This window comes from Anguilla rostrata, chromosome 9 (genome assembly GCF_018555375.3).
Source record: "Anguilla rostrata isolate EN2019 chromosome 9, ASM1855537v3, whole genome shotgun sequence".
Classification (NCBI taxonomy): Eukaryota; Metazoa; Chordata; class Actinopteri; order Anguilliformes; family Anguillidae; genus Anguilla; species Anguilla rostrata.
Window position 1 is genome coordinate 8,040,744 of NC_057941.1, and position 11,060 is coordinate 8,051,803.

The 11,060-nt window shown below is 40.9% G+C and overlaps 1 protein-coding gene across 2 annotated transcripts; it reads right to left on the reverse strand.

Moving 5' to 3' along the window:
• Positions 1-487: 487 nt before the first annotated feature.
• tbx2b (T-box transcription factor 2b) lies at positions 488-10,803 on the reverse strand. 2 transcript variants are annotated; one of them, XM_064350074.1, is made up of 7 exons: positions 10,019-10,803; positions 8,690-8,957; positions 7,018-7,164; positions 5,207-5,283; positions 4,804-4,985; positions 3,035-3,639; positions 488-2,106 (listed from the first exon to the last, which is right to left on the reverse strand). In XM_064350074.1, exons 1-7 carry the CDS (start codon positions 10,378-10,380, stop codon positions 1,669-1,671), a joined length of 2,079 nt encoding a protein of 692 aa, XP_064206144.1. In that variant the 5' UTR covers positions 10,381-10,803; the 3' UTR covers positions 488-1,668. The 2 variants fall into 2 exon arrangements, with proteins under 2 accessions (XP_064206144.1, XP_064206145.1); XM_064350075.1 differs by having other exon boundaries at positions 4,804-4,973; positions 10,019-10,802.
• Between the last annotated feature and the right edge of the window lie 257 nt (positions 10,804-11,060).

An 11,060-nucleotide genomic window follows, 5' to 3' on the forward strand; every position in this document is an offset into this window, starting at 1 on the left:
TTAAGTAAACATTCAAGCAGGTGTCAGGATTATATTTAGCACGTTTTTGCATATTTTTCGTGTAATATGCGAAAGTATGAAAGCAATGCATAGCACACGTTAATGAAAATTATTTGAGATGTCTCATTCAAATTTCAGGAACTATTTTAAGGTAGTGGTCTTTTAAGCCTCTGACCCACGTTTTTCGTTTTAGCTTAATCTCACTCAAATTTTGCCAGACTGCAGACTTTGACACAAAGCAGCAATGCTTAAAAAATTCCTTTGAACATAACCCCAATCCTCCATAATTGGAAATTTCATTTCACGTCGCATTTTCGATTTGCCTCAGGTGTAAATGAACACGAGAGGGCAGATAACAAAACGGAGACTGAAGTTCGAGACCATTTTTCATTTCGCTTGAATCCTGTAGACTACTTTGACCGTCAATAACAAATTTGACACGTTATAAATAAAATAACATGCTTATAGCATAATGATACAAACAACATTTTAACACATTGTTTTTTTTTATTGAAAGTGTGAGAGAATTCAACAAAACATTTGAAATTACCCGAATAACCAGCATAAATGAGATACGTTTAAATCTTGCGCCCACACTGAGGAGGAACTTAGCAAATCTCTTCTCCGCGAGAGTGAAAAAACCTGAGGGCTTCCTGCCGTTGTGTGTAGCTGTATATTATTAGGTGGTCAGTTGGGGGCTTTAGTAACGTGGTGAGTGTCGTCGGCGAATGAACAGCTATGCAAGGATGGCACGCGCTTCCTTCACAGGCAGGACAAATAAGCATCACAGATATTGAGACACTGTCTGTTTCAAACCAACAAGCGCAAAATGGTTTTCATTTACAATATACGTTCATGTAAAATCGAAAACAAAAAGGAAAATAAATGCAACGTGTTAAAATCTAAGTAGTATGTACACGCCAATGTACAGCTTTGAATAAATTAATAGCCATTTGCATATTCTTGGATCCTTATACCTTATTTACAGAATTACTTTTCTTTTAATTACATAAATAATTCAAATACAATTGTCCGTCATATTACAAGCGATCGATCATCCACAGCTGTTTCAGAGACCAGTTCTCACGACGGAACGTTTCAGTTTCCATCCCTTTTGAAATGTATTTTTGGATGTAGCTTTTTTACTATCTATCAACAACCTTGCTTTATGCTGCGCCTTAAATATACTTCCTCCATGGACCAAATTGACTCCAATTTTTATAAATGAAATTAAATCATGTTTTCTCCTCTGGTTTTCTAAATACCATTTGATATTTGTGTCAGTTTCCCGTTCGCTATGACCTCCTGGAAATTTCATGGAGATGGGTTCTAATACCAATTCACTTTTCACGGCGTTATAGCATGGCAGCCGTCCTTAAATCTTCACAACTTCACTTAGTATAGGTTCAAGTTTTAGCCACTAGAACACAATGGTTATTACAAGCGCGAGACGTTCTCGTTGTCCTTTTGAATATCACTGAAATATCTGTAACCATTTTGAGGGTTTTAACCCTTGAATAGCCACCTGTGGCAAAGCCTGTGTTTCAGGTCCATCACGTCTTCACCCTAGCGTGTCATATAGTCTGCAGCGTGCTGTACAAAATCAGTTACGAAATGATTAGAATATTTCAAACCAGGTGAATGGATAGAATCTGATGGCGCCCTTGGTCACTTTGGGGAGTCATTGGATGGAGAGGTCTCCCTCTGGCTTTCGAGCCCACTGACCAATCTTTGAATGTTCTGGAGTTCATTGATGGACTCTTTCAAAGATGTTTTGGGTGAACCGGTTCTCTGGCTAGGCCGCGCTTTGTGGTTGTGAGGCTCGGGCACGGGGCTAGTCTCCCTGCTTCCCGATTTCGATGACTCGGACCCCGGAGCCAAACTGCTGGGCAGTCCGGTAGTGAGCAGGTTTGTGCTTTGAGGAATAGACACGGGGATCTGATAGGGGTTGAATCGGAGCCTGGGCCGAGAGCTGTTGAGGAAGGGATTTCTGGAGAGTGAAGTCGCAGCGCTGCTGGTTGGGAGGGCGGAGGCGGCTGCGGCAGCGGCGGCCATATAGGTGTATGGATACGGGAACAGCCCCCCGAAGGTCGGCATTGGAATGCCCTGCAATGAAAAACGGATGTGTTAAAAGCCAAAAATGATGTGCCATTAAAAAAAAAAACATCTCCACGTCTAGTTAAGCACAAGGCATTTTGTGTTACTTTTTACACTAGTTGTGTAAGTCGCTCTGGATAAGAGCGTCTGCTAAGTGCCTGTAATGTAAAAAAATTCTCCCATTGTAAATTACATATTGGTAACACAAAAGCAGTAACGCAAAAACACAGTAATAACATTTTGAGAGTATATAAATATATGTGCGAGACTAGTTCTAGTATTCATCTAGTATTCGTTCTAGTTTTAGTTTAAGAATTGCATAGGTTGCCAAACACATTATCTAATTATTTGCTAGGCATGTAATTCAGTGAAGCCATACTTTGTTCATTCGCAGTTTCGGCATTACCATTACTGTTTTAGACAGTTTTAGCAGAACACATTTTTTGTGATATACAGGCTGTACTGGATGAATGTATATGGGGAGAATGCGCCTGAATTATAATTAGGTTTCTGACCTTGCATTGTAAAATACCGGTATAAAAACATTCACATAAACTCTATAGGCTATCCATCATACCCTAAAAATACTGTAAATATTCATAATACATGTGTCACTTTTATATTCATTTCAAACTGATTTGCATATTTCCACAAACTCAGAAGTTCACGTTTTTAAAGAGATGGAGATTTGCCACCACAATGCTGAAAACGCTCAAAATATAGGGGTTAATATTAAGTGACGGTTTCTTATTAGTCACCTTTCAAACAAAACAGTACACTTGCACTAACCTGAGAAAGGATCATTACAAATATTGTGAGATTATGTTGTGATTTTTTTTTATACCTAGCAGGGCCTATAGGGTTGTTGGTATATATATATTGACTTAAAATGAATAGTCACATTCGTGAAATGCACAGAGGGGATTAACGCGCTTACCTGAGAGGCGAGCATATGCTGGGACAGGTGAAACGGGAAAGGGTTCGGGGTGCCCGCACTTTGGGCAGACAGACTTCCGTTCTCCAGTCCACTGGCTCCGGAAACGGAGGCCAACAGATGTCCCATGCCCATAGTGGAGAACGCTCCGGGGGCCATCGCGAACTGTCCCGGGTGGATAAACAGAGGCTGTCCGGCGTTCAAAGGGTTAAAAAACTGCTGACTGTGCAGACCAGATAGGGCTAAACTCTGCAGGTGTCCCGTGCTGAAGTGAGAGGGACTCTCGGTCTGCACCATCAGCGGAGAGAACCCGTCTTTGCTCGCGCTCAGGCCTCCGCAGTCTGTGTCTGCCTTGGAAGACTCGGTCTCTTTCCTGTGCCTATTTTCCGACTTGTCCTTTTCGAGATTTCTGATGCTGAATATAGAGTCGTTATCTTTCTTTGAATTCGGATAGTCGCCCTTCTTATCGGGGCTAGGCTTGTCCTTCACTCTGTCCTCGCATCTGAGGCTGAAGGGAGAGGGTGTCTCGGGGCCGGGGCTGCTCGCTCCGACGGAGCGCTCCTCTTGCGGATCAAGTTCCTGGTCGCTGTCGTTGCAGGTTTTCTCGTCTGTCGATCGATACAATTGCGAATAACGTGCTGATTAATGCATGTAACATTCCATAGGTGCACACACTGTGTAAACCCATTCTAACTTCACAGACATATATCTAGCATGAAATGAAACGATAAGCTTAAATTAATTGTTAAAACAATCAAAATCACACCAGCCACATTAGCGTAAAATGCCCATAGGTCTACAAGTACAAATAGCCTAGTGATTCGTCGTAAGCAGGTTTTTTTTAGTCACGTCTGCCTCCCGAATGTCACTAAATCGGCTCATTGACTGAATAATTTAAGTTTTTGAGTTATTTGAAAAGGTTACAGTAATTTAAGAACCGTGACTTTTTAAAGCAAAGCATGTTGCTTGTTTTGGTGTATTTAAAGGCAGGGGGAATTAGATGGACTCCGGTTGAGCTCAGGCCGTCAGATGCTCCTGCACGCTACATGTGTGCCGGAGACCAAAGGCAGGTGGTGGCACTGAACCGCGGCTCCATACCGAGGAGGCCGGCAGGCTAGAAGGCGCATTGAACCAAACAGCAGTAATTTCCTCCCATCATATCGTGCTCGGATTATATATTATGTATGCTTTGACCTGTGAGATCACGCGCAAAGCTCTAATGCAGGGCGCGCGGATTTATTCCCCATCTTGCCTCCTATTTCCACGTTCAGGGACGCTTGTCTACTCTCTAACCATTGTTCAGATGACTGACCAGGTCGGTGTCCAGGCGGTCTAACGAACTAACACCAAAAGCCTACAGCCTGACTCAATATCAGCGATGAAGTGCAAGGTTTCGTCCGTGACAATAAATAAGCCAGTGGTTATGCAAATGACAATAAATATATCAGTGACTGATATTTCCGTTTATTTCTTGCTTAATGGTAATATATCTAAATGTGGCAAAAGAATAGCCTACTTACTTAATTTAAAACTTTGTTTAAAATAGGGAAAATGTGATAAAAACAACAAGGCATCGGCGTGTGATGTACTCGAGGCATTGTTCACAGCGGCTACCTGAGTATGAGTACGCTTGAAAACCTCAGTTAATATAATGTAAACTAAAATATGTAGCGAAGCCTAACGCTGGAATGGTCGAGCCTCTGGCGATAAGAGAGTCCACCAATGGCATGCAACGTAATAGATAAATGGTGAGATCGTGAATTGCCATATACCTCTGCTGGTTCTGTTGAGCCTCAATGGGCTGGTTACGGGTCCGAGCGGCGAATGCACAGAATCCCTGCCGATCGTGGGTTCACAGGAAGAGGCGTCGGAGTCCCCGCCGTCTCGATCCACTTTGCATTGATCCTCATACATGCGCAGCGACGGTAGGGTTAACTGCTTCCTGAAGGGAGAACTGAAATTAATTTATTGCATCTGTATTTCAAAGAAGGGATTTTAGGCATCACATGGTACGTAAATTAATTGCTTACATTTAATTACATTTAGCCTATCATATATGCAGTTTAAGCCATTGTTGCAATAGTTCTACAATGATGGACTTACACATTTACATATACATAGATCATACGGTCGTATTACTTGTTAACTGTATCAGTTGTTTAACCATAACAATACCTCTTTTCTCTTCGTCCATTTCCCGTGTCTCTGAACCCTTTCGCAAAAGGATTGTTATCAATTTTCAGCTGAGTGATCTAAAGAGAGAGAGAGAGGCACAGAAATGGCTTTAGTCGTAGCAACCCTTGTCAAAAATATTGCATTAATCTTATTATCTGATCACATGGCATCACTTATGAGACTATTTCCATCGCTCTGAATTATTATTATTAGTAGTAGTCGTAGTAGTATTATGTGTGAGAAATTAGAGTTAAGGTTTTTAGATAACCAAGTAAATACCAATTAAATGCACGTTTATAAAATACACGTTACAAGAAATAATGACTACAAAAGATCATTGTGATATTCAGAAAATCATTCTATAGCATAGAAAATAACTTGTTTAACACCCGATTGATTTATTTTAAATTAGGCCACGGTAATAGCCTACATTATTAATGGACTCTTAATGATAGGAAGTTATTTTTCACTGCCCCCGTGAGGATATTCGGCGACTAAACATGGCTGTGTTAGATATATCGTTATTCCTTTCTAATACATGAAGGGAGGGATGGAGATACGAGCCTGAAGTATTGTGCTGGCGATACTGAATAATCAATTATTAATTACGTGCCTGGAATTTTTGTTCACGCAAGTTTAATATTTTGATGGCCTAATGGCAGTGACTGTGGTATAACCTGCAGCCAAATGACTATTACGATCTATAGCCTTATCACTTTACAGGCAAAACGACCTACCTGCAGTGGTAATAATATGTGTCTAATTATAGATAACATGCACAAAGCGTTATGCGTTATGTTAAAGTTGCTTTGTCTCTTTTAGGTCTACCCTCGGTGTTTTGAAATATCGAGTCTGTGAATCAGTGGCGTAGGCCTAACGTCGTGCTCGTGCTTTGCGTAACCGAATTGTTACGCTTAGATTGTGGTGCTTCGGGGTAGTTGCTTGCGGACATGGCTGGTGTGCCTAAGTGCCTTCTAATCGATTGTGACTCTTTGCCATAAACTTTACGATACCAACAGGCCCGCCAGGCCCCTTCGGACATGGACGTCAATTAGCATCAGCAGGCAAGGGAAGGGTGCGCGAGGGAGAATTAGAGGGGAACAAAAAAATAAATAGTCCCCGAGAATATAGGAATTGCTGGCACGTTCCTCTAACCAAAAATATCCTACTTAATTTCACTGCTAGCAGGGTACGTTGGGTGACAAGACAAATTGGATAGAGATATGACCTTTCATAACATTTTCCTTGCCTTGTAATTGGCATTGCGAAATTAGCGTTCGTACCATATTATATGAACTCCTTCAACATTAATGTTTGCTCAATTAATATTTCTCTTCAAATATGGGCCTCCCTTTTCGGTAAGGAAAAATAATAACGCGAACTAACTATAGCACTAGACGTGCCACAGCTAGACGTAAAAAAATCCTTTGTATTGTTATTAGAAATTCCCTTTAATTGCGTTTATTTGCTTTTTGATAACTAATAATGCGGATGTTTTACGACAACAGTTGCCAGATAGATAAACGACCTACTGTGCACCAGCGACCATAACCAGAAGAAAAATACATGTATTAAAAGGTCACAAGTCTATCTCACTCTGCATTACCAGGAATACTTCTGACAGTCAGGTGCTCTTTCAAGTCAGCCTTACCGAATGTTTACCCCAGATAATTTCATTTGAAATCAAAGGGAGATGTATTTTCAAAAGTATATCATTTTAAAACAAGAAATGATGATGCGATAGCAAATGGAGAAGCCTCGCTGTGCTGCAGTGTCAAAGACGTAGGCCTTCACAAGCATTAGCAACTTACCTTATCGTTTTGATAGGCAGTGACGGCAATGAAGTCCGTCTCCGGGAACACGTAAGTCCTGAAAGTGCTGTAGGGGAGCTTCAGAATGTCGTTGGCCCTCACGATGTGAAATCTGGGTTGATATTTGTGCATCGAATTCAAAATAGTCTGCAAGCAAATGACAAATCTCGTCAGGTTCAATTTTAATTTTCTAATATGTCAATACATTTTGGTATGCCACTTTATCCCTTAGGCTACATAATAATTGTTCACTTGCATGTTACAAGATTATTATTATTATTATTATTACTACTACTACTACTACTACTACTACTACTACTACTACAGTAACTTAAATATTTACATTATGATTCGATTCAGTGTCTTTGCCAGACTGGGGTCAATGAAAATATTAATTTTAATTGGAAAATATAAATTAGCTTAATTTCTCGTGTTAGTGGCGTTGAAATGAAAGCTAAGTAATATTTTATAACACGAAAATGTTTCTTGCAAGCGTTCTGTTTGTGATCAATATGAAACATCGCATGTGTGGAAAAAAACTTGTTGCGAGTCATTACGTTGTACAAAGGCGGTGATTCATGAACGCTATAAAGCACGTTCCTGTTCTGAAAGATTGGTTTAGATTGGATTGTATGGTGGTGGTGCAATTGTACGTTGGTACTCAATTGGTATGCCGCCCCTGGTTTGTTTTTCTGTTTAATGCTGGAGATAGTCCAGCAACGTGTAGCCTTTTCTGCTTTCAGTTTTAACGACGGGGCCTAAACCGTTTCTCTTTCCTTCTTCTCATTATAAATTGCACTTGTAAAGACAGTAAAAACACTCTAGGGTTGTCCACACATTTCTCCCGGCTGCCTAAGTCATCCCGTTGGAGAGAGGAGATCTAACCAGACGTCAAAGGTCGCAATGAGAGGCTCGCCCACTCATTACAGCGAGACTCAGAGTCTGCCCCATCTCCTTGACCTGATTCCTTCCACTTTACCTAATCCCAAACTCGGTCTCCGTGTTTCACACGAAACCACTCCGTGAAGCTTAAAGCTCTTTATTGCAAACCAGCCAATACTGGAACTATGCATTCAGGCCTCTGTGACTATACAATTGTAAGGACCCTTAAGCCTATTTGAAAAAAGCATTAAGTTGTCGCTTGCATAACCCTATAGTTTGTGCAGCAACGAAAGATAATATAAAACCAGCAAAGCGTGCATGTACTTATTTCCCTTGATTCTGTTTTTTTTTTTACGTTATTTTGGAGAGTGCTGATTGTGTTGTTTGCAGAGCACACGTTAACAGAAAAATATAGGCTATTTATTTGGCTAACAAAATGATCATTTGAAAAAGGCCATGGCTCTACCAAAATCAAGATGTACGCAAAAACACTCCCAGACCTGTATTTAATTTCATTAACACATAGATGGTAATACTCCCCACCATTGGTATATGACTATTATATTCTATGTTTGTTTTCATTGTCTCAACAAATCCATTTAATTAGTCGGCACCCTGTATCAAAACATTTTATTGACTAATTGCATAAATTATATTTTATCTTTTGTTGTAATACACTGATAACTGCTGCTAAAAAGATCGCCAAAGCCTGCATTCTAAAATGTATCGACATTGTTTTTTTACATTTATTATTTGGAAATCTTATTTTTGACTAACAAAAAATACTTACAAATCCATGCTTGTCGGAGATATTGTTCGTCAATTTGAGTTTATGAAAAGCAACAGGCTTCGCCATCCACTGTTCTCCCGTGGCCGGGCTGTCCGGGTGGATGTACATTCGCTTAGGCATCTCTGGGTCAGCTTTCCCGGCTACCATCCAACGAGAATTATGGAACTTGTACCGGCAGTCGTCGGCGGCGACTATATCCATCAATAAGATATACTTGGCCTTTTTATCAAGACCATTTACTCGAACCTTAAAGGGAGGGAACATTCGCCTGAAAAACAAACAAGAGAGGGAATTAACAATATGAATTTTATTTAATGCCGCCAATTTGAAGTCAGAGCCGCACACTCACCACCGCACGCGGGCATTTATGTTTACTGTCGTTCTTCACTGTGCGCCTTAAATGCACATCTAATTTGAAATAAAATAAATACGCATAGCTAAAATACCCTTTTGTCGTCTAGTATAAATGATTTCAGATTTGCACCGTATATTTGCTTTGTGTTCAAGATTTAAAAAACAGTGAAATAATTCATTTTTGAGTACACTCCGGCTAAGCCGTACGTTTAGACTGAATGTTTGCATTATATACCAAGCCTATTAAAACATGTAAATACCATTTTCTATAGCTATATTTATGGTATTGATCTGTCGCCTAAATCGCAATGTTAGGCTATTTTTAAGTGACATTTACAAAATAACTGTCAGAGTACAGTAGGCTAGATGGTTTGATCCACATTTGTGGGTTACATTACTGGACATTTCCCCTCAATAATATTCACAGCCTGTTAATTCAAGACCAAGGACCAAGAACATTTCAAGTGCATATTTTTCAGCAATGTAAAATGCTGAGTTACAACGGGCTTGCTCGTAGATTTTATGGGGATTCCTGACCCAAATAATGTTTAAAAGCGGACATATCGTAAGTGGAACGATTTCCATTCTCCTTGTCAAACTTACGGTAAATTGCGTTGTGCCAAAATATAAAAATAAAAATATAAATCAGAACGCAATAATTGTGTTGCTATCGTTTGATATCACATCAGCCTACATGTTGTTATAATCATAATTCTGCATAACCAATCTTTGAAATAGTCTATTTTTATATGAACTACAATACGAAATCTCAGATGAGGCAACACTACGTAGCGAGGCCTCCCTGGTAAATATTAGTGTTCTTATCTGCAGTTTTTAGTTTGATTCACGCTCATATTACCGTTTTGCTAAATCAAATATATAGGGTTCGTTGCCTGTTAAGTAGTCTACGGACTACTCCGTGTGTCTAATGACCGTATTTTACAAGGAAATAGGCGAATAAATGCATACCCTTACCTTCCAGATTTCGTAATGACCATTTCGGTTCCTATTTTGTGAAATTGGTCCCACAGATCCTTGGCTTCCAGGGTGACTTTTGGGTCGTCTTCCACCTCTTCCTCCGGCTCCAAGCTCTTGAGTGTACGGAGATGAGCCGCCTGGTGGTGATGCCCTAAAGCCGCGTGCAGCCCAGCTTCCGCAGCTCCGCTAAGAGCATGGTCCGCTAATGGCTTGGTGAGAGCGCCGGGTGGGAGCGTCAGCGTCGGGAAGAAAGACGGCTGAGCGGCGGCTAGGAAGGCTGACATGGGGAAGTCGGCCGCCCGATGAGCGTGGAAGGGGTGATAAGCCATGCCAGTCCCTGTGAAAACTGGATCTCTCATCGGTGCATCCAAAAAACGATGTGAAATTAATATGCTCTGTAATGTTTTCCCCAAAAAGAAGTATGTATCCGGGCGAATAAATGCTTGGTCTTCTTGAAGTGAAGTCGACTGCGGTGCCAAGGACGAAAAGGAGGGTGTTCAAGAAACGTTCTCTGCTACCAAAAAATAGGAGTTGCTTAAATTCTCCCGGCAATGATGCTTCCTCGGAGTCCCGTAATATTACCAGTCAAATAGACGGCATCGGCTGTTTAGAGTCAGATCTAGGGCTTCCTTGTTCTCCAAAAATCGCTTTCAGAAAAATAAGATCACTCTTAAAATGGAGATGCGAGGATAATCGACACGGAGTTGAAATTGTTAGATCTTGCCCTGTTCACTGAAGAACTGTGACTCTCTCACATGTCCTTCCTGCTCTGATCCCAGCACTAATGAACCAAGCCCCCCTTGATTGCTGATTTTACGCTTTCTGGACCAATTGTGGGCCTCTATAGGCGTGGTTTTGACAACTCCGGCCAAGTCGAGACGGGAGGGGGTTGGGGGGACGACGACAAGAAGGTGTCGGAAGCATTAGCAGTAAGAAAACATGTCAACAGAATAAAATATTAACCAATGACAGAGAAAAGATCGGGAAATCCCACCCCCAACTTCTAGCCAAACACCGGGTCAGCCTTCTATCCTCGGCC

Coding starts and splice junctions, on each gene's coding strand:
- tbx2b (XM_064350074.1), bottom strand. CDS start 10,380: ATGAGAGATCCAGTTTTCACAGGGACTGGCATGGCTTATCACCCCTTC. Junction 7,165..8,689: donor TCTCCGACAAGCATGGATTT/GTAAGTATTTTT, acceptor ATTTGCTTGCAG/ACTATTTTGAATTCGATGCA. Junction 3,640..4,803: donor GCTCAACAGAACCAGCAGAG/GTATATGGCAAT, acceptor ATCGATCGACAG/ACGAGAAAACCTGCAACGAC.